The sequence below is a fragment of the Contarinia nasturtii genome, unplaced genomic scaffold (genome assembly GCF_009176525.2).
Source record: "Contarinia nasturtii isolate CC-2019 unplaced genomic scaffold, AAFC_CNas_1.1 Cnas_scaffold_129, whole genome shotgun sequence".
In the NCBI taxonomy this organism is placed as follows: domain Eukaryota; kingdom Metazoa; phylum Arthropoda; class Insecta; order Diptera; family Cecidomyiidae; genus Contarinia; species Contarinia nasturtii.
In genome coordinates this window covers 11,457,817-11,482,183 of record NW_022197486.1, presented here as the reverse complement: position 1 = coordinate 11,482,183, position 24,367 = coordinate 11,457,817, and the positions used below count along the sequence as shown (strand labels likewise).

Genomic DNA, 24,367 nt, shown 5'->3' with positions numbered 1-24,367 from the left:
CATCAATAAAATTGTGTCTTAATTTATGTCAATGATTCGTTTATTTTTAAGTGTATGCTTATTCGTTCGTTTTTCTGTTGTTTTTCGATTGATTTAATGCTCATTTCATGCCATTTTCTGCGCTGGCATGTATGTGTGGACCGTATGTTTCGAATAGCAACCGACAACGATGATTATTAATTTTTCTTCTTCTTTTTTTTGCGTAATATATGTGTGGATAAAAATGATGATATATAATGTAAGGGAACGCATGAAAATTCCATAATACATAACCGTACACTCTTCCGATTCCGAATGCGTCTCCACGTGTTTATTTCTTTCTTTCAATACGACTTTTTTTCCACTCCATTTCGGCATCGGACTGTATTCCAAGAGTCAATAATATTCAATATGAAAATCGAGTCCGTATTCAAAAGACAGCTGTAATTTTTGTTCGTAACACACAGCGAGTGTTATATATTTCGTTCATTTTTCTGTGTATTTTTTTCTATCTAGTCGGTTTTTTTTTTTCAAATTATTATTATTATTAATCATCATTTGTATAAAAAGAAAGTTTTATTAATTTTATTCTTTATTTGATGGATTCATAAAGATTATTATTATTGATCATCGTTTCATAAATGAAAATCAGGTGCTAAATTGTTTTCGAAGAACTCTGTATTGTAGAAGTTTGCAAACGACGACCACAAACTGAAACATACAAACACATATACATGTATTTCTATATGAATATCCATATATTTTCGGTGGTGTATACAGTGATTGAGTACGTAAAAAATTGTTGATTGTTTGGTGTCCCTTACTTTGATTTTCGTCTTCGGTCGAACGAATTCCCCCGAGCTCAATTTGGTCAGGCGTGTATGTGTCGAGAGTTTGTGAAGCAGTAAACGATACGTGAATGCTGCGAAGCAGCTGGTTCGACTATATAAAATGGGTAAACAATTTATTTTTCTTGATATACATTGAACAAATTGAATGTTGTCGTTGATATAAATGGGATTTTTTTTTCTGCAACAGATAAAGAGTATTGTGAATAAAATTGAAATTGATATATGCTTTGAAATTCGATAGTCTGACAATTTTCGGTCTTTCAGCGTATCATAAAATGCACACAAATTTCAAATTGATTGCAATTTAGTAAATCAATTGTGCAAACGAATAAAATCAACAACCCGGTGATATATTGAACCGTATAATATATGTAATTTTAAACGTACATATGGGTTCGAAATCAATTCCACATTCATCCAGCCATATTTAATTAAGATAAATATATCATATCAAATACAGTAAATGATTGTTTATATGCGAGCAAATATGAGAGAAATGTGGATAAGAGAACTGAATACGAGTGGGAATTAAGGCAATATAGAGCAAACCAACAAAAATACCGTGAGCCAAAGCAAAAACAGAACAGAGAGCGAGAGAGAGTCGACATCAGTGAAATAGTACCGAAGAAAAAAGGGAAAAAAGCTCGCACGAATCTCCGCACATGCGTTCAAACCAATGTGTTTTCTTTTCATTTCAATTATGTAGATTATGGATTTGTTAATGTTATTGCTTTTCGTATTGCTACTATTGCCGTTTGTGCTGTTTCCGTGCAAAGCCACAAGGTAGAATGGGGTGAATTGGTAAGTTTTTTGTTCCCTCAAATCAGATCTCTTATCCGAGCGTAATATGCATACATACAGTACATTTGTGTATTGTTGTTTGTGTAGAGGTATGGCTGAAGCTTCTGTTGTTTTCGCTTTTTGGTTTTCTATAATTTTGTGTATGCGCCTCTCGGATTGCTGCTGACTATGATGATGACGATGACTTTTTATTATTGTTGTTGTTGTTGATTGTGTGTTGTTATAGTATTTTGCGCGAGTAACGATGATAGCGGAGTGGATTTAAAAGATGTGCAAAAAAGCCATAAGGGAAGAGGCATACACAATGAGGCAATATAATGCAAACCTCTATAGGAATACTAATATACTCTCTCTGCATTGAAACAATTTCAAACAAAATCTGATTGCACACACTATAGAAATAGTACATAGAGGAAAATCTGTGTGAGAATGGCGCGAGCTCACTCGCTATGCGTACATAAATGTGGATGAATAGAGAGATGGATGGGTGGATTGGAGTGTCATTCAAAATATACTGTCGTTGGCTCTCTCTTTCTACATTGCCCCAAACTCACTCACTTTCACACATTCATTCCCTTTTACTTTTCCCATTTCACTCGTCCCCGTTGGCTGCGTTTATGCGAGACAAAAGAGAGAATGAGATGTGGAGATGAATAAGTGTATACAATAAATCTCGGAAAACATAATACCGATTTTATAAACATTGCCGTGAAGTTTTCTTCTTTCTTTCAATCTCTTTGCTCAACCTCCCCACTCTCCCTCTCACCGTTTTCAATTTGCGATTGCAATGCTTTGTATCTCTGTTGATTTGAATGATTTTCCATGTGAATTTATTTCATCTTAATGTACGGGTACATACGGGTGTATATACGGTGGAATCGCATAAGCGACGATGTACGACTGCATTTTTTCTTTCATCTAGAATTGTGATAAAGGAAGAGTAAGAGCGAATAAGCGAAAGCATTTCATCGAAACGAGCATCGTCGAACTGAGCCTCATTCACTCTCCATTGCTCCAATATACAACATGCACACTATCCCCAATTGTGATATTTATTTATATTTGCAATTCGAGGAAGAGAGTGAGAGTTTGAGAAAGAGAGAGAAAATAAACAGTCATTCTCTCATCATCGTCATACCATACACTAGAAACGGTGCTACATATTTACCACGTAACAGAATAGCATTTCTGTTGCTACTTTTGTACTTGGGCAAATGCCATACCAAACGGCAGAGATACAACATACACACGCCCGACATCGCTTATCTATACACATAGACGGTGTGGCGGTGGAAGTTTTGTTGTTGATGATGATGATGATGGCTTTCGAAGTAGTACATTTGTTGAGGTGGTGGCAAGTCATGTTCTATCCATCTTTTTGTTAAATACAATAAAAATGTTTTTTTTTCTTCTTCTGGCGACTATACTAAACGCTTACTTCCCATACCACGAACGATTCAGTATGTGTTCTAGGATATCGCCTGGACAAAATAACATATTCCCCAATATCAATAAAATTTTGTGCTGCTTTTGGACACTCGAATCAAAAAAGAGTAACTGAGATATTTTCACTTAATGTGAGTCTTTTGGTCAATCGTGTGTGAACCAAATCATTCATTTCTATCTTATATTTTTCTCCCTAGTTTGTTGCTTTCAACTCATTTCGATAACTTTCGATGTGCTTAATGGAAAGATAGAAGTAATTACAAATACCAATTAGACACACTCAAGTGTGGAAATCCCAAAGAATTTGATTTCCCCCAAAAAAAAAAATCTTCCGAAAAACGAAAAAAATTTGAGAAGAAAATAAACAACATCCAAAATGTTAAAATTTACATTGCAAATTATTAAAAAAAAAAATATCAATACATAATTCAGATTTTTGGAATCGATAATGGATTTTCGGCCGCAATATACCTAACAAATAGTATTTAGTAAATACGATTGAGAGTCTCGTGTGCTCTTATGTGTATACAATGCACGCGCCATACACAATTTTCCAACAAGGAAAATTTTGTACCGAATCCCCATTGGACGGTATATCATATATGTATCGTTAGGGTGACTCCAACTTTCGGTTCGCTTTAAAATTGATTTAATTTCGGGCCAAGGAACAATTCCGATAGATTATCGCGGATTAAAATCCAACAAAGACACAACTCTATGTTAAACGCAATAAAGTAAGGGAAAATATTCAATTTTCGCAACAAACACATTTTATAGAATCGTTTGCGCATTAACACCACTATTTTTCGGATTTAAGTCCAAATTGACAATTTGACCGAAAATCCTCGCCCCGTTCAAACAACGATATATTGAAATTTATTTTCGAATCGCATTGCCTGATCGTATTCTAATTTATGAAAATCCGAAATGACAAGCGCGCACACCATGTGGAGACGCAAATTGCAATCTGGCGGAGAGAAAAAGAGAGAGCGTTATAACGGGAGAGCGAGATATACATAAAGAGAATAGTCACCCTACTATATGTACATGAATTCATACATTTATTTTGTTTTTCTTTTTTATCGTTTATGTAACGGTTGTTCTCGCTGTTGTCGTTTTTGAAATGCTTACAATAAAGCAACAAACAGTTACACATATACATGTGCACATGGCAATCGCAGTATTTAGTTTTGATTTGAGCGACGGAAAACTAGGAAGTACTGTTACATACAGTTGAATAAAAAAACAGAATAAATAAATAAAAATCAAACGAGAGAAAGAGAAAAGGAATAAACCTTATTACTTCGGAGTAATAGTATGTTGAGAATTTTGTATATTACCACTAAACAACCAATTTCGGACCGTTTTCGTTTCGATTATTCTCCGCGTTTGAATCGCCGCTTTTATCGTCAGTATTAAACCATCGTTGTATCGAATCACATTCAAATCGAATAAACACCACCAAATTCCACAACTCTTTATTCTCGTAAGTACAATTTTCCGTGTTTTTTTTTTCTTCTCTTCTTCATTCGTTTTCCATGCACGCATAAAATATTATGTTCTCGTTCTAGTCCATTAACATCAGAACTTTACTCCTTATTTCTCTCTTGCTGTCTCAATAAAAAAAAATTGATTGAGCCAAATACACACGTTTCATTTTGTTTATGGTTTTAATGTGTGAAAGAAAATTCCCGAATCAAATAAAACTCAACAATAAATATGGAAAAACTAGAGCATACATTCTAGTTTGTCAATGAAATTTAAATAGACAAAGTAGAATATTCAATTTCCAATGGAAATAGAACATGTTGGTCATCGAAAATACATTGCGTTAAATTAAAAAAACTAAAACAAACGAAGAAAAAAGTTCTAATAATAAATAAAACGGCTTCCATTCGAGTATTGATGCCAAAAATAGATACTGTGTCACATGTTTTAAAATGTCAATTTTTGTGTGCGTATCTAATCGTGTACATGATTTATTTGTGGCTCCATTTTCATGTTATGTTCGGAGCATATAATTAAAACGGCATTTTCATCACATTTGAACATCGCATCTTTTGCCTATCATGTTCGAAAGCCAAAATTCTAGTGATCAAACGAAAAAAAAAATTATATATGGAAAGGTGCAATTGGTGCGTGTTGCATAAAAAATGTGCAAAATGTTTTCACTGATAGAGAGAAAACATTTCCTGTCCTAAAATGATGTGATTCGAATTTTGAATTCTGTCACGTTTCAATTCGAAACACAGTCAAAATGCTTGCTTTTTGTTTGTCTGGCTGTCTGTCTATTTCTCTTTGCCGCTTTCCATTTCGATACCAAATCAAATCCATGTAAATATAAACTATTCACGTGAGGCAGATACGGATTTAAAAGTTAATCGTTTAGAATTTTATGCGATATGAATCATAAATAGATAAAATCAATTTGATGTATGACATATTTGAACATAACTCCTGTGACTACGGTTTCCGATGCAAAAAAAAAGCATTTTCATAATTTGATATAAATGACGAGGATGACACACGAAATCAATGCTCGATTACACAAAAATTGTACCGGCATTCCGAAAAAGAGACTAAGAAAGTGGGAAAAAGCACACACACACTCCAACCATTTCATAAATCTTCGATCCAAAAAAGGGAAACAATAGGTCGTTTGAAATTCAAACAACGACTTCGGCCCATTCGCTCGTAACTGGTTACACATTCTTCGGTCCTCTCACATTACATTGATGCACGGATTCATTGAAAATGTTAATTGTCACGTTTAATTACCATATTCAAATGCTTTGATGGTTTACCGAATTTTATAAATGACATCACAAAGAACACAATAAATATAATTCAATTTAAATTAATTTGATACTTTACTCTGATTCGTTTCCGTCACATTGACAGATTGCCGTGTACGCCTGTGCTGTGCTTTGTTTTTTCACTGTGTTAACAAGCTCCCAATGAATCTGATCAATCATCAGATGCAAGAAATTAAAGACTGTGTTGTGTCACATACACCACTCCATTCAGTTCAATCGTGCCAAATAAATATTTGGTTTGTTTAAATTGAAATTGATGGAGTTGCCAACAGTGACTTTGATTTTGTTATCATATAACAAATTATTCAATTCATTCTTATTTACTTTTTGTCTCTCTCTGTGTGTCTCTTTCACTGTGTCATTGCGTCTCTGTCGCTTGCTCTTCCCAAAACGGTTGTTGTCGTAGTTGTATCGTTATCTAATTTTGTGTCCATTTGTCGATTTATGCATAGAACAAAATTTCGTTCAATGTATTGAATGTCAAAATTATTATCACTGTCCGTATGGATTCGTTTGGCTGCATTGCACATCATTCGGTCCGTCAAATATCAAACGTAAATTTCATTTGCCACGTGAATTGGAGCACACAAAATACGCACACATCACGACGATTTCAGTTCATTACGAGAATAACATTTGAATACACGCTACATTTTATACGGAAGCAGTCGCATCAATTTTCAAACAAAATATCGCGTTTCATTTTTATTTTGGCGGTAAGTTTTTTTGTTGATGGTGAGATTTTTTTTTTCGGGCACATTAATTCAAATTAATTAATAGATTTTCCATTTAAAAAACGGTTTGGTATATCAACTCAATACTATTGAGTGTAAACATTTCAACGGTGTAACTGTGTAAAGTGATTGAAAATTCTCAATTAATTAAATCACATTTGAGAGCATAATGAGTTAAAAACTTTAGTGACGAATAAAACTATGGCTGTAAGCTTAAATTGAACATAAAATGGTTAAACTTATCGTTGATGTGATTTTGTAATCAAAGCGGAAAAAAGATTGATTCACTTTAATGGATAAATAAAGATGGAATGACTTTGTTTAATTTAAAAAGTTTTTCCCATCCGAACCAGGGCTCAATTTCATAAACAGTCGCGGCCCTGTCCATTGGAATTCTTATCAATAACATGAAATATTCTCAAAAGGTGGGAATGTCAGGAGAAAAAATCACGGTTATTCCCATTTTTTTTAAAGAATACACTCATATTCCGAGAATTCTGATTTCTCAACTAGTTTGTGAAATTGCGCCCCGAAAGCAATGCTGGTAACCGTTTTATGATTATGCCAATAATAAAAATCAGAATAAATAAGAATGCACTTGAGTTTTACTTCGATTTCGCCAAATGGAAAACCCATCGTTTCAATTTGATTCATTATTTTCCTTTATTTTCGTCGTTGATTCACTCAATTCATATGGTTGCTTTGGTTGGCTTTTATAATTTTTCCATACTAGACAAAGTTGTCTGATGAAAAACAGGCACGAAGCTAATTATTTTTTTCTTTTTTGCTTTTTTCATCTATTTATCTGTTAATGACAATGAATTTGTTTGTGTGTTGATAAGAATGTGTCCTATTTTTTGAGAACACATTTCAGCTCTTGAGCGATAAAAACTACGTTTATTTTATTTTTTTGCTAGTCATATTTATCTCCAATTACAAACAATTCACTTTTCGCTTCAATGTCAACGATGATATTACGATAGTTCAATTATTCTGATCAACTCTAGGTAGAGACTCGTGAACTTATTGTGAACTGAAAACAATTAACTTAAAATTGTTTATTAAATGTTTTTTTATATGCATTCTTAAAAAAGTTTTCTTCCTCCAGCGATAACGGAAACTCAATTAAAAATTAAATTGTTTCTTTGTGCAACCAGCGTTATAATCACGATGTATTCATAAAATGATAAATGGATTAAGTAATTACTGTTTATATTAGAATACAATAATGTTGCATTGTGCAAAGTTGAGCGAATATTGATAATTAAATATGACATTGATACATATTCCCTTCATAGTTTGATAGAGAAGTGAGAGTGAATCGTAAAGAAAATGTTTAAAATGTGACACAAATTTATTTCGGTTACTTACTTGAGTTTAATTTCAATGAGATTCCCAAAAATTATAGAGGTTACATCTGGAATCTTATGAAAAGAATCCACAACAAAAAAAAAACATATCTGTCATGGCACGAGAAAAATAGTAACTATTCTGTAAATATTGCTGCGTCGATGGGTCGAGGTGAAAAATGTCGTTTAATTAAGCCAATCATCACAGATGTGTCATTTATTTACATTAGATGTGTATTTACCTTTCGTTACATGCCCTAAAATTGAATTTGTATATCTCTCTCACCTTCCCGAAAAATGATTCGACATGACATAAAAAAGTAACAACAAATATGCCAAGTATTTTAAACATCTGTTTAAATCGCAACTAAGCGACAATTTATATTTAATAACACACATATCAGTAATTAATTAGCGACTGGCTGACTTTTACTTTTGTTGGGGGCTAAAGGCAATTAAATACGTGCCAAAATTGTGAGCGCAGACAGATTGTGAATTCAGTTCTTCCTGAGATTCCACACAAGGAACACCTTTCTGATAATTCGAACAAAAAGAAAGTTGACAATAGAAAAAACGAGTTTGATAGAAAAATGAAGTCAATTTCCATTTGTGTTGTGCTTTCCGTGATTTTGGTACCGTTGGCATTTTGTACACCGTTACCACAGTCACCATCGTCATCATCATCGTCATTGTCGCCATCATTATTGTTGGCCCAATTGGCACAGGGAGCCCCACAACTGGCACAAGGAGCCAGTCAACCACCTCAAGTACCTAACGGCCAATCTGCACCAATGACCGCTCAATCGGTGAACACTGGCATTAATTTTACGCAACAATTTATGCAATTGCTCAGCATGTTATTCAACAATTTCAATACAATTGTACCAAGATTTGTGAATTTATTCACTGGACAAAATCCGGCCGCTGCAGGTGTGCCAGGTCAATCGATTCCATCAATGCCTGGTCTACCGTCACTTACAGCGATGCAAGCGCAAAGTTTCAACCCTTTAAATTCACCCGAAAAATTTAACAATGCACCCGTCACACCCAGAGACACCGAACTTGGTGACAACGATATCATCAACGATGGCGTCGACATCTTATCAGCAATTTAAATCAATTCAATGATTGCATCACCATTTGTTCGACATTATTATCATATTTTGCACGGGTATTGGCTAAATAAGTAATTTAATTGCAAAAATAAACAAATAAATAAATTTAGAATTTATGTGACTTGATTCCGAAATTCCATTGAAACAATAAGCTTTAAATAGATTTTATATTAAATTAAATCTTCCTGTTATTTCATCATCGTTTTTTACTTGCCATGCTGGAAACAGGATAAAAAGAGAGAGACAGAAAAATAAATATACAATTAAAATGGTTGAAATTTATGGAATGATCTTTAATGAGATACAATGATGTAGAAACAAAGTATATTACAGCAATTTGTAATAATTTCAGTGCGACTGACAAATGAGCTTGTACGTAATATCATTAACAGCAACAGCATAAGTTTAAAAAGACGTCAATTGTTTTGTGGTCGACGTTTTTGCAATCCGATTTGATTTGCTATTGAGCTGAATGGCGAGAAAGGAGCTTTGTTAAAAAGAGATTATCGACAAACGGAACCCTTATTATTGCACACCCATAATGCCATGATAATTGGAATACGGGGCCTCTCTTCTTCTGGGCTTTATTTTATTATGAAAATATAATACAATATTAATGAACAAACTTTTCGCTAAAACTTGTCGTCTGCACAAATTGATACAATTCTTAATGCCATCGTTAATGAAGTGGAATTCCTCTGCTAGTTTTAATTAGGTTTACGCAGAGATTTGTTTTTTTTTTTTTTTTTTTTTCGGTTACAGAAAATTCTATAGCAAAACTTAAACCCAATTCTTGAGTCTTCCCGAACCTAATGTTTGCATTAACGTGCGTGACTTACGATAAACATAAATAATTTTAAAAATGAACAACAAGAAAAAAACTCAATTTTCCTTTATGTATTGCACATTGTATACTTGTATCCTTGCGCTTGCTCTTGTTCAAGTAGTTCACAAATAGTTTCCTACACCAAATGGAAAACGATTGAGAGAGATGGGGGCGGCAGACAGAGATAGAGACACAAAATTACAAAGGACTGCATCAACTTTGTGTGCACGCTGAACACGATGCACAGTACATAACATAGGAGAGAAGCTAATAGGTCAGTTTTTCTTAGATAAAAACATCACGTTTGCTGGTTCGTTCGTTTTTTCTTCTTCAATTTTTCAAATGGCAGTACACTGAAGTAAAAGAAAAAAGGCTTTGTGTTGAATGTATATACAGATACAGTGACACTGGCAATCACAATACGTTCGAACATGGTGAAGATATATAAAAAATGTACATTTAGTCGACCACTGCCAGCAGCATATTTTTGATCTCTTGCATTTTTCCGTGCCCTTTTTTTCACCATTGATGACATTAACATACCAAAACCCAAGAAAAAATCAACAACAATATAGTTTTGTGTTACAAGAAAGAAAAAAGAATGCGTGTAAAAATCTCATTCATTTTGGAATGTGATTATCTGCAGTACGCAGAACGTTGTCCATTTCGAAAGTTGCAAGTTTCAATGCAGAAATAAAAACAAATGTAAAAAATGGTTTTTATTTTTAAAAAGAGCGACCGAAGAAAAAACACACAGAAACGATCAGCGATGAAAATAAGTAAAAATATGTGGCATGCAAATCGAATTGGTAAATAACTAAGATTATTTTTACAATACACTGGCCAAGAAAATGAATCATTCGCTATCTTAGCTGCATTTTCCTTCGAGTCTATGGATATAGAATTAATTGTGTAATGAATTATATAAGAATGGTGTACACCTCTGAAATCTAATCTGGTTCATAGTAATTTATTGTTATATGTACAATGTACATATTAAATGTTATGGATATAGATTTATATGCAAATAGTATATCGTGCAGCGGCAAGCTTTTGTGATTAAAATAGTTTCTATTATCGTTTTGAGGAATGCCGATGAAATTAATTGTTTATTATTTATAATTAAAAGATGACAAGAATAAATTTGTTATCACCGAATTGGTTTCGGGTCATTCAGTAAATTCAATATTCTAACTTTTTTGGACTTAACATTTGTTTTAACCATGAAATCAAGTGCGAACTTATTTTATATTCTATTCCATTTGAATGTTACAATGTATATTGTCACGACTCTCATTAAATTATCTGGGGGAGAATCAAGTAATTAATGTATTTTTCAAACAACTGCACTACCGAAGACGTGACGCAATCAAACCGCTAAACTGTGATAGTCAAAAATAATTTCACAATATTCTATGTTTTTTTTTTGCTGTGAAATTATGTAACCGACCATCACCACATACATACATTCTCTACAATTCTCTATTTAGAGAGAATGTAAATAATGTGAAAATAATCAAAAGAATTTGTTAAACAATGAAAATGTGATTGTCCCCTTATTAATTACTCGTGCGCATAGGTTATGTGTTAAGTTGTTAACTTCCTTTTTAAATCAGGTGTTGTGAAATCATGATCTTAGTGTTTAATGATTGATTTATAACCATCGGTTTGTCCATTGTTTGCGCGTTGATTTTGATTGTTATTTTCAGACCAATATCGTAACATTTATTTATGTAATAATATAATGAACGTTTTTATCTATCATCGTCACCTTAATTGCATTATATGAAAAAAAAAAAAAATATGAAAAGTTCGAGTCAATAAATCTGCGATTCCGGTTAAGAATTTTAGTCACGAAAATATCGAGACCCCCCATGCATTGTTATATTATTCACTTGTGCACAAGCACACACACACACGCAAACACACTAAAAAAGGTTAACTATTCCAATAATAGAATTCTAAATAACGAAATACAATGTTGTTGTTGTTGAACATACTGTATCAGTTAATCAAATACAATGTATTTGTAAAGACAATAGCTGTAGACTTTGCTGATCGTATTTGCCATTGCAATCGTATTTTAAATACGATTTTTACACTTTTTTTATATTTGAATCAAAGTGATTTGATTTATTCATTTCTCGTTACACGGATATGATCGGCATTAGAGTTCGATTAGATTTATTCTTGTCTTTTTCATCTAACCAACTAAATTCATTTATTTATTCAAACATAAATAACCACAAAAATTTTAATATAAATGAAATTGAAATCCCTTGAATTACCCGCCAATAAGAAAAAAAAACCAAAACAAAAATATGAAGGAAATTTAAATGAATGATACTCCCCTTCGATTGACGTCTTAATTTGCATTCTAATCTTGTGATTTAAAGGCGAGAACCGCCTGCATCTTTCGTGAATGAGAAACATTTCTGAAGCATCAACGGGCGAAACTACAACGCTGACGACAAACACGTCTGTCGCAACTTTAGAACGAAATACCATCTCTATAAAAACATTTTAAATTTGAAATTTCATGCAAAATGTTAATTTATCGTCTTTGGGGTATTAAATCAGTGAATAGAATGACGCTAGATATATCATGATACCATTGATAGTATAATATGAATACCACTGCATTTCAATTTTTTGAGCGATATAGCGTCATTCTATTTACTGGTATTAATAATTGGATTGGCTTGAGAAAAAAAATCAGAAAAAATGGGTTTTTTTCCTTTTAGAAAGATCAAAAATTATTTCTTAACATTTGTTAAGAAAATGACTTTGTCATGATGCTTTCTGTTTCGTATCCAATGAAGAGAATGAAATTTAATTTAACATATAGAAATCACATTTACTTCTTCAACTTCTTTGAATATACATTCAAAAACTATTCGTTAAAATTCAAATGAATTATTTAAAAAGATTTTAATTTTTGATAACGACCTTTGAAAAAAAAAATTAGATAAACAAAAACCAATTACAATAACATCAACAAAGACTTCATATGTATCTAAACGTAACCAAACAAGAATAAAATGCTAAAAATATCACACACAACAGACGTATTGGTTCAAAGCTTCAAAGATCAAGAACTGGTTCTGCTCTAAAGCATCAACGATTGAAACAGGAGACAAGAAAACAACGTGTATTATGTCTTTGTTCCAGTAATTATTCGTGTGAGTTGAGATAGGTCAAACACATCGCGCTGCTTTAAACATTTGCACACGAGATACAACGCAGTAAAGAGATTAAAGCGATGTAAAATAAAACCCAACAGCATGAGAGCAAGATAATTACATACATAGATACGACTCGGTACAACAATCGTTTAGCGAAAATTCAGTACTTATACTAATCGATCTATTTAATTCGCATAACCCATTCAGATGGAACAAAAAAAACCACTGCCTCATGAACCTGTATGAATAAAAAAGAAAAAAAAACCAAGCATCTCTTATTTTGAGCGGTTTCTCCAAACTAAAAGTCATGACTAATTTCAATAACGCATATATCGCTATTCTTACATGGAAATCGAAAAGCTTAATCATTAACACGCGTCATTCATGTGTTTAGAGTTTTGTTCATAGTAAAATCCAAAACATTTACATTGACGTAGTTGATGATGGAAAAAATATCTTTCGATCAATTTTATTTTATCAACAAGTTTGGATGTGATATCGAAACTTCCCTATCACAAATCCGCTTGTTTCATAAATGAATAACACATTAAAAATGAGCCAAATCATTGTGAGTGTGCTATTCATTATCAGATTTAGATCTTTATTGCTTTTTTTTCTTTCTTCGATTGTTATTCGGGGGACCCCATTTAATATTTTCTGAAATTCATCAAATCGTTGGAAATTTGGGGCATTGAATTAGAGAAAACGATGAACAATCGATATTTTTACAAATGCATCGACATATAGTGTAGCATTTAAGTGCGTAATCGATGTGTCTCATTTCCGGTGCGCTCTTTTTGTTTTCGTTTATTTGAACGGGAATGGGAGGCTTTCAAACTGTTTTCAATCGTTTGCGGACTAAATAATCAAATATCATGTTACAATGCTATAAACAATACATGAATTGTACAATTGAGCGTTTGAGATTTTCGCATACACAATAAATGGGCAATTACATTGTTGCAACGATTACTACGACTACGATGAAAATAAGTCACTTAAAAAAATGGAGATTGCCAATTATATACACGAAGACACATCATCTAACCTCCCAATCGAGTCTTGATTTATATGTATCGACACAGAATGAGTGAAAAGCCGTTTTTGTTTTCGTTTCTTTTTCAACATACACCCAGTTAACACACAATCCAGCTTACTGCAAATCGAATTAAATGCGAACCGAGTTAATTGACATCAAATGCACATTCACCTCCATGGTTGGCTACATGGATCGGTGGGTTTTTCACTTCATACACAAGCTGTTACTGAAAATGTCACAATGGATTAATTGCATTACTATAATGCACTTTACACGATGTCTGCATTCTGGTGTAATCAAGTCAACTAAAACTCAAAGGCTTACAGCGATTTAATTAAAAGAGATAGAGAGGGAGCGAATGAAAGAGTATTGCCTGCATATCAGGCCATTTGTAGCCGGATGAATTCGCTGTTAATTGGGTATATATACCAATTGACTTCATCTCTGTGTAGGCAAACCATTGCATGAAATGTACAGCCACACTTAGACACACGCACACACACACACACAACCATCGATATACATCGAATGGGGAAAAAATCACATAAACCGAACATTTCAAATAAATCAAAACGTAATACAATAGAACGCCGTACCTGAACACATAATAATTCTCAATATATATTTAGTGTATTGTAATGTAAATTGCAATGCAACAACACACTATTACATTAGATATTAGCTGAGGCAAGCGTCTCTCTTATAAAATACAGATGAGCGTATGCCGTTTGGTTGTTGGGCAGAAAAGAAAGAAAGAGAAAACTAAGAAGCAGCGCCGAACAACGACCGCAAAACAAAACAAAATAAACTGTAGCAAATGTGAAATCAAAAAAAAAAAGGAAAAACAAAAACAAAAATACAGAAACCTAGCATAGCATCGCGCACGCCGCAATCTATATTTTGATGTGTGCTGTGTGTGCTGTGTGTGCTCTGTTCGAAAATGGGCCCGAGAGTGTGAGAGAAGCGAAAACCTGTGTGCCTGAGACACATACACACTGGTCACACTTCGCGTATAAAAAGCAATCGACATAACGATTGTTGGAACATTAGCTGTTGCTCCTTTGTACGTGAAAGTGGTCAAGGATACACGAAAATAGTCGCGCGTGTTTATCTATTTTTCAACATTTTGTATTTAGATTCGTCCAATTTGTTTTGGTTAACTATTTTCTTCTTGTTCAAACAAAGTTAAAAAAGTTTTTGAATTTTTTTCTGGAAAAATTGTGCTGTCTCGTGACAAAAAAAAACAATCCACTGTATAATTTAATTTTGTGAAGAAACTGATTTAATTCGTTTGAAGTAGCCAAAATGAAGGTTCAAGTACCGTCACCCAATCCCATGCCAAATGTTATGCCGAACATTCGTATGGTCGATACACTGCGAAATCGGCAAAATGCCGAAGTGCAGACAAGAATTAAAGAAGTATGTATATGGATGCACGAGTGAAATGTGTGCTGTTTTTTTTTTCAAACACAAGAAATCATCAACATACACACCAAAAATCAATAAATCCAATCATATCGTTCGGTCTCTTCAAGAGAATTTAACGCTTAGTTTTCGAATAAACGTTCATTTCAAAAGATGTGTCAAACCAATGAATTTCAATTGACCGACCGATTCAATCGTTGTTGTTCTTGTTTTTCTTTTCTCTGCACACTCATGTTATGATTATGTTTTTTGTTGATCGTTCTCTATCTCTCTCTCTCTCTCTCTCTCTCTCTCTCTCTCTCTCTCTTTCGTTTTATGTGCACATTTTCCAGCTTACGATTTCCGACCAACCGATTGAAAAAATGTCAAAATCAATCGAACCGCAGGATGTGGATAACACCAAGAAGCAACAACAACAGCAGCAACAACAACAGCAGGAAGAAATTCGTGTAGAAGTTGTTCAGGAAGAGGATACCGAGGAAATTCTTAGCATGCTTAAAACATATTTTTTCAAGGTAACAATAATACAGCATCTTATTGCGCTTGGTTTAAACCAATTAACAATTAAAACAATTGGTTTAATTAGATTGTAGATGATAATGTGTTCGTTATAACTCATTGTGGTTTATTCATTTCTGCGAATTCTAGGATGAGCCAATGAATGAGTATCTGAAAATGGGCGATTGTGTGGAATTGGAGAAATACACAACAAAAAGTATTGGTGAAAAATGTTCGTTTAAAGCGCTCAATTCACGTGGTGAAATTATTGGCGTTGCAATGAATGGCATTGTAAAAAAACCGGTAATTTTTTTTTCTTCTTCTTAAACAATTAAATTCTCATTAAATTCGATTTTACATACATCGTTTCGTATGGCGAACGTCCGAAAGAAATTGTGCAGATTTTCTATAATTATTATTTTTTTTCGAATTTTCTTCTTCTTCATTTTATGTAGAAGCCGGATCAACCATTTCATAGTTATGCGGCCGAATGTAAGCATCAACAATTTAAAAAAATTCTCACGCTCATGGAATACATTGATCATCAATACAGTACATTCAATTTGTATCCGGATATAGAGAAATTTTTAGATGCCACCATTTTATCGGTGAATGCAAACTATCGTGGTTATGGTGTGGCTGGTAAGCTAATGGAGAAAACGATGCAATTCATGCGTGAGCAAAAAATTACCGTGATTCAAATGTTATGCTCGAGCTACTATTCGGCGCGAGTATGTGAAAAGATGGGCTTTAAAAAAGTCTATGTATTGCCATTTGCTGATTATAAAGTTGATGGTGAAAATCCAATTTTACCGAAAGAACCCCACACAGCCATTCAAATACTGGTACAAGAGATTCATTAGCATGTATAATGCGGTTCAATTCTTCTACCAACAGAAATTATACAAAATCAACAAAAACAATAAACTGTGTTTTGAATTTTTGAGGATTGAGTCATTATACACACATACACCTGTGTTCTTTTCATCTGCTCAGTAGACGTGTTATAAGGTTATTATTATTTACGCTTAATAAAAAATAATATGGAGATTTTTTTTCTTTTTTTTTTTGCGTTCATTGTTTTCGTTTGAAAACACAAAACAAATCATGTCTATAGTCAAGAGACACATTTGTTACGCGGGATTAGCATTTAAATACGATTGTATTTTCTTCATTTTTAAACGAACAATATTTATATTTTTTAATAAGTTCAAGAAGAACGCAAGTTTTGAAACATTTTTCGGGTGTCGATTGTGCGCAATTGAGAAAAACTCACTCCAATAAATTTACAGTGTCTATAATTATGAAAGCGGCGATTTTTTTTATCTGTTTAACACATAATCCACAACCATAGGAAAACATTCTCCTCGAACTTAGTAATATTATATTAGACATGGCTATTCAAAAAGGCTCGCACTTAATTCGTTCAAACCTCTAGCAAATCGAAAGAATTTCCAGAATTCTATTCCATTTATTGTAAAAATCCAAAGATTTTTGATTCGACTGGGTTCATTTCTTCTAATTTGATCAGTATACCGCTATTTTACATAATTTCATTCACACTGCTATGATCAAGTTTTTGTGTATGTTTTGTAATAAAGTAACGAACGCTTAACTCAACGCATTGCATATTGTATCAGCGTTGAATTTCGAACGAGCGTGAACCCTTTCAATGAAAAAGTTTCTTAAATACGAACTCGATCTTTGTTGCAAGTATTAATTATTTCACGGCCAAAGTGTTTAAGATACACTAAAAATCGGAAAAAAATGTATTCTTTTAAAAAAAAAATATTTTGAATTGCTTTGCTAATAGATCTAAGATATGTTTTATGACTGACATGTGTGTAAATCATAGTAATTGCTTGCAATTAGTCAAGAAAGTAAAAGGTGAAATCGAAAATAAAAAATCAATTTGCACACGGCAATGAGATCATCGATAGTGTTGAAACAAAATTTACATTGAATAAAAATTGTTATTGAGTTTGATATAAGATTTTCACTTGTGGTTTTGTTTGACAAAATTTCGTCGTAATAAATATCATGTCGTTGATATCAAGATGGATCTTTATAGAAATATACAAATTGGTAAAATTAAATGACATAAAATAACGTTTCCTATCACATCGAGCTTACTATTATTCTCAATGGTGATATATTTTAATGATTATTGGGACATTTTGTTCGTGTGTACACATCCGCCATTCTTCATTTTTTTTCTCGATTCAATTTCAACTTAACATTAGGTAGTTGAGCACACAAACAGAGTTCAAAAATGAAAACAAATAAATAAAATCAAACAGAGTAAACGATTGTAAAATTTGAGATGTAGTTTTTAGTGTGTTATTTAAAAATAAAAGTAAATGAAAGAAATGTTAGTTATAATCACTGAATTTATACTTTTTTTTGTTTCCGTTAAGATTTCGATCCGAAACATGGAAAATGACCAACTCTTTATTGGTATCAATCAAATACTATATATATATTTTAAGCCTTTTGGTGGTTATGTGCAATAAACTAATTTAAACAATTGAAAAGAAAACAATGAAGAACAGACCATATACTGAGCATAGATAAATATCCGAGATATTTTGTGAGAATCCCATATTTAACGCAGCAGTTCATGCATTATTGCTCCTTCTAAATGTAGTGTGTGTAAGACCCGAATTGGCATGTGTATCCTAAACACAATTCGTTTGAAGGTGTTAAAATGTACAGATCGACACTCATACTTACACACAAATGAAGAGAACAATGAGTGACTGTGTAAGCATGAGTGTCGGTCTGTGCATTGTTATTCCTTCAAATGAATTGTGTTTAAGTCACACACGTCGATTCAAGTCTTGCAAAGAACTAAAAAGGAAGTCGTTTAGAAGGATCAATAATGCATGCAATATCAGATTCTCACAAAATATCTCGGATATTTATCTATGCTCAGTATATGGTCTGAATTGAAGAATGCAAAATTATTTGTAGAAAAAAAACAACAACTAAGAAATAGATACATGTACATTGTTCTCTGTTAAATAAATGTAACATACACAAATTTATGAGAAATGATATCACGCATTTGTTTTATTTCGTCTTAGTTTCTGTACAATCGGTTCGATTTATAAATCTAAATATGAACCAAGTCAAACGTTTTTAAATTAACAACTCTCTAATAACTTTATAACGTAAAAAAATACATAAGCATAAAATCGAGATATTTTTTATCATTTATCCGGCGGAAATAAAGAATTTTCGTCTTTAATTTCGGGAACTCTATAATATGTGGGACCAGCATGCCCATGTCGTCGCGCGTCATAGTAATATCTTTTTCTTTCTGCTTCGAAATCACGCACTAGACGATTCTTTCGTGATAACCTGTGAAAAATTGACACGTAATTTAATATATTTGCTTTGTAGATAAATGCAGTTCTAACGATCAATTTAAAACTTAAAATCCTTATTTCATCAGAGTAATACAATTCTAGATCCGAATAAAAAAATCAGTTACTTACGAATACACAAGGAAACAGGTCAAAAAATTCATCAGAACGAAAGAAACAATAAATCCCCACACTTTTTTTCTGGTGAACACATTGCCCGGTGTCCACGGATTGTTATATTGATCACGATAGTAATTACTGAAATTAAAATTTCCGTTACCAATTATGATTGACTAAACTAAATGACTATCAACTAAATTATTATATAATTTTCTTACTTTGAATATCCGTTCCTATTGTACCTATAAAATCCTTGTTCCATATGTTGCCATCCGCCTCTATTAAAATCATTCGGTGGTGCTCCTCTAAACGATGATGCATTGTATGGTGAATGATACGCATAATATGGATTATGCGTTATTGAAATTTCTGCATCGTATGCGTCCCGTGTTGATTTTTTATTTAAAACCTTATAGGCTTCCATAATTTCTTGAAATTTCGTTGAATTTTGTTTTATATTGCCATCTTTACTTGTGTCTGGATGATACTAAAACGATATTATATTGCATTTTGATTTACTATTTTAAGTGGCAAGCTCACTCGAAAGGTTGTTTACCTTCTTTGAAAGACTCGCAAACGATTTTCGTATTTCATCGTTTGAACAAGTTTTTTTCAAGTTCAATACGTCATAGTGTGTACGCTTTGAATAAAATCGTCTGCATTGTGATAAAGTTCGAACATCCTTTAAACTATTTACACAAAAAAAAACCAAATAATTGAGTTAAAACAAAAGTTATTTGAAGAATTCCTCTCTTTCAAGTGTTGGTTCGCTTTGCAGAACCTTTTTCTCAAATAAGTGGCAAATATTTACAATTTGATGGCATGTTGTTTAAGCATCGGATGTGTGATAAAAAATACTTCCATTGGCCACAAACACCCGATAAACTTGTCTATCAATTTAAAAGATAAATACTAAATATTTATATGTAATAATTTTCTCTTTCTCTCTCTCGCTGATCAAATCAATTTGCGATGTTATTCGTCTGTCAAAAACATCTGATAACCGTCAATAGGAGTGAAGTTAGGCACAAGTTTCAAATGATTACATTTGATTTTATTACATTGCTACGTTACACAGCAACTACACATGATGATATTTTCTTACGCCAAATTCTCTTTTTTTATATATCTCAACAGTCGTCTTTATTGTTAATTTCAGTGTTCAAATAAAAAAAAGCAGAAAATTCCAATTCAAATTAGCAAATGCAACGATATGAATAGTGTGTCTTAAAATTATTTCACAAAAATTCTCAGTTTTGACTTTGTTCGTTTTTCAAAAATTCGTAAACATATGAAAAATCTTTGTTGCCCAATCCTCGGCATGTAAGCGTCCGGTAGATTTGATGCGCAATTGCGCCCATTGGAATTGGTGAATTTGAGGCTGTCGCCACACCAGATGCAAGTCCCAAATCCTAGATGTAAAAAGAGATGAAATGAAAGAGAAAAATGAATACTTGACTGCCTATCAAAAAGCGTTGAATTTTGCAAGGTTTTTTTTTTATCGCTTGTCATTCGTACTTTTGTAATCAAAGCTGTTGAAAAACCGCCACGATAGTCATTGTTTGCTGGAGCATTTTCACTAAGTCCGGGAACTGGATTATTGATTGTAGATGACCAACACTGTCCGGTCGATGAATTGATGATATCGTTAAAAGTTTTCGGATCCAAGCCCAGTCTGGAAATGAATCATTTTTTCAATAGCAATAATCTCAACGAAATTTATTCCATTTATAGATGAAATACCTTATCGCCAAGTTCATTGTTTCGCAAACGCCAATCATCGAAATGCCCAACATCATGTTATTGCAAATTTTTGCCGCTTGACCCATTCCATAGTCACCGCAATGTGTTATTCGTCGTCCCATGCCTTCCAACAAGCCCTTAACTGTATCGTATTCCGCTTTAGTTCCGCCAACCATAAATGTAAGCGTTGCATTTTCGGCACCCATTACGCCTTACATAAGAAAACAATAGAATTAAAAGATTCGATTTTATACTACACATTTCAGCAACTATATTAAACTAATTAGCTCACCTCCACTCACCGGGGCATCAACAAACGATGCGCCCTTTGACTTGACCAATTGTTGAACCTATTTGAAATGTAAATTTTGAAAATAGTGCTTGTAAACCATTTGATTTAAGATTTTACAAACCTTTTTTGCAACATTTGGATCAATTGTACTGGAATCAATGAACATGGTATTTGAATTAACGCCATTCTTAACCATTTCATCGTATGTATCATAGACAATGTCATTGTTTGGCAGCATTGTAATAACAAAATCCGATTTTTGTGCAACTGCTTCGGGTGATCCATAGATGGTGCAGCCTTTGCTTTCTGCTTCTTTACACGCAGATGGTGCAACATCGAATGCATTTATTTTATGACCCTACCAAATAAAATCGAAACAAGAATAAAACATACAAATTTGTTTTGATCTATTTTTATTTTGCCTAGCTCATTATCGGCTTGTATATAAGCGTACGCACAACAACAACAACAACAACAACAACAGCCAAAAAAAGAATAAAAATAATCAAGAAAATACGAGTGACACACTTAGCGCACTGCGCTATTAAATTATTGTGCGCGTTTGATACACACCTCCTTCTCGTGCTACGTCAGATAGTGACACAGTATATATAACGGGCTATTTTTGAGAAATAGCAAAATATCTCCGGCACAAACAAAATGTAATCAAAACATGCGTATTTTTTTCAATGGCCAACGAAACAACAAGAAAATAAAACTAGCGAAAAACTATTTTGATCATTTATAACGTAAATCACATGTTGTTTTCTATCTTCTAATCAAATTGATAAAGCTTCTAATAGAAATGATAACAGAAAATGTAGGATAAGAATGGGAGAGACACGAGAAGGTGATATACTGTCACATTTGGCGATAGACGACGCGATGCCAATTTGGCACCAATAAAATCATTTTTTTTATTTTGCATGTTGAGAGAAAACGAAAAAAAAAATTACCTTTTTAATGAGATTGTTTGCCATGCGTGATCCCATATTTCCCAGCCCAATAAAACCAACGTTGAACGATTTGCTTGCCGCCGAACTTGACATACATTTCGAAAATGATTTTGTCAAACTAGCGTTATTTTTAAGTGCATGCATTTGCCACTTTGTCATTATTGTCGAAAATTGTTTGAGTGCCATAATTAAACGATGATTGAATGATTTTGAAGATTTTTTTTTAAATAAAAATTCTTGAATTTATGAAGAAAAAAACAATTGAACCGAACGACTAGAGTTATCAACAAAATCGAACACAATTCTCTGTGTGAATGACCACAACGGTTGCTGCCAGTTAACTGAAACGATTTAAATAACTAAGTCATGGTTTTAGTTGCGTTAATGTGTCGGTGCGAAGCGGGTTGATGTGTCGGTGTGAGTTGATAGAACCCAAAATCAAAAACAAATACGATGACTTTCGTTTTTTTCTCTCCTTTCATTCCGAGCGCTGAGCGCTCATATAGTTCAACTGCTACCTTCATAAGTAACAATATTGTTTTGATTTTAAAAGCATCATATTTTCTGCACCCTGACAATTATTGTGAAAGTGTATGTATGTGCGTGCTCGTATTCTTTTTTAGCTGTTGTTTTATCAGCGTTATCAACCAAACTTACAGCCCATACTACTCTTGTCAAACCGAAGACAGTCGCTATGTTTCATTCGTTCTCAGTTTATATGTAGAGATGATCGGGGATTTCTTGTTTCTATTTCGTCGATTATCACACACCATCATGTTTCATCTTGAATATAACGACATTTCGTTAAGCGCAATCTTCTTTTCGATTATATTACTGTGTTATTTTACTCTTCCAGTATTATCCAGAAAATATATTCAATATGCAAATAAAGTCGGTGAATTATATACCAATTCCCAAGTCAAATAACAAAACGATGATTTTCTTCATTATTATTTCATTTTCCCGCACTATTTTTATGCACGACGACGACGTTTTTTTTTATTGACGACTGGTATATTGTCGCTGAGCATATAAAACCGAATTACCTAAGGTTTTATTGGCAAACGATTCAATTAATATAAATGGAAATTAAATAAAGTAAAGATATTTATTAGTTAGCAGCAAAAACTTGACTTTCAACTAATATCAAATATAGTGCGGAGTTATCAATAATATGAAGTACGTTACGGGATATGCCGTCTTATCAACTTTTTATAATGTTACACTAAAAACTGGCAGTCTTTCATAATGAGCAGTGTTTGGCAGGAGAAAGATATGGATCATTGAACGAAAATCGGTCTCACCACCATTAAAATCCGGATCTTTTTTTTTACAATTCTGTACGATTGCATTCTTGGGCTAATTCTCGCTTTGGCACACAGCGTGTGTCATAAATATTTGCCTCTAAAAGAAAATGAAAACAAAAAAAAAATAAAAAAAAAAATCTTTTTACAAGAAACAAGATAAATAAATATTCATTTGCATAATTTGTTGGTATTGAGAATTGAGTTCGAAATTGACCATAAAACTTTATCCTTTCGTCCATGAACATTATCTGCAGAAAAATCGTTCGATTTTGTCGTCCGATGTACGGAATGAATCTAATTGATTTGTTTGTGTTCTCACAAGTATTCACATCATTTGCAAACAAGTTTTGATTTGGTTCATGCCATTTAAATTCAAACACATAATTTTTATGTATACATTTCCACGTCAAGCCAATGCATAATCGTTAAATCACATACCTACTACTTTCTGTACTTCGTTGGACGAATGGAGATATATAAAATAAAATAAAAAGAATATTAAATTATATTATGTATA

General features: G+C 32.9%; 3 protein-coding genes across 7 annotated transcripts; 1 reads left to right on the top strand and 2 right to left on the bottom strand.

The window, feature by feature from the left end:
* Positions 1-617: 617 nt before the first annotated feature.
* LOC116350849 (dopamine N-acetyltransferase) lies at positions 618-18,050 on the top strand. 5 transcript variants are annotated; one of them, XM_031782838.1, is made up of 4 exons: positions 618-934; positions 15,899-16,081; positions 16,215-16,367; positions 16,520-18,050. In XM_031782838.1, the coding sequence occupies exons 1-4, from the start codon at positions 899-901 to the stop codon at positions 16,925-16,927; spliced, it is 780 nt and encodes a 259-aa protein (XP_031638698.1). In that variant the 5' UTR covers positions 618-898; the 3' UTR covers positions 16,928-18,050. The 5 variants fall into 5 exon arrangements, with proteins under 5 accessions (XP_031638698.1, XP_031638713.1, XP_031638683.1 ...); XM_031782853.1 differs by lacking the exon at positions 618-934 and adding an exon at positions 4,229-4,563; XM_031782823.1 differs by lacking the exon at positions 618-934 and adding an exon at positions 6,358-6,609.
* Positions 18,051-19,107: 1,057 nt separating this feature from the next.
* On the bottom strand, positions 19,108-20,544 carry LOC116350884 (uncharacterized J domain-containing protein C4G9.19). The gene is made up of 5 exons (XM_031782863.1): positions 20,364-20,544; positions 20,109-20,241; positions 19,771-20,039; positions 19,565-19,690; positions 19,108-19,427 (listed from the first exon to the last, which is right to left on the bottom strand). Exons 1-5 carry the CDS (start codon positions 20,414-20,416, stop codon positions 19,277-19,279), a joined length of 732 nt encoding a protein of 243 aa, XP_031638723.1. The 5' UTR covers positions 20,417-20,544; the 3' UTR covers positions 19,108-19,276.
* Positions 20,545-20,668: 124 nt separating this feature from the next.
* Positions 20,669-22,891, bottom strand: LOC116350839 (probable 3-hydroxyisobutyrate dehydrogenase, mitochondrial). Its single transcript, XM_031782812.1, has 6 exons — positions 22,544-22,891; positions 21,709-21,945; positions 21,588-21,645; positions 21,296-21,506; positions 21,071-21,227; positions 20,669-20,964 (listed from the first exon to the last, which is right to left on the bottom strand). The coding sequence occupies exons 1-6, from the start codon at positions 22,727-22,729 to the stop codon at positions 20,803-20,805; spliced, it is 1,011 nt and encodes a 336-aa protein (XP_031638672.1). The 5' UTR covers positions 22,730-22,891; the 3' UTR covers positions 20,669-20,802.
* Positions 22,892-24,367: the final 1,476 nt, after the last annotated feature.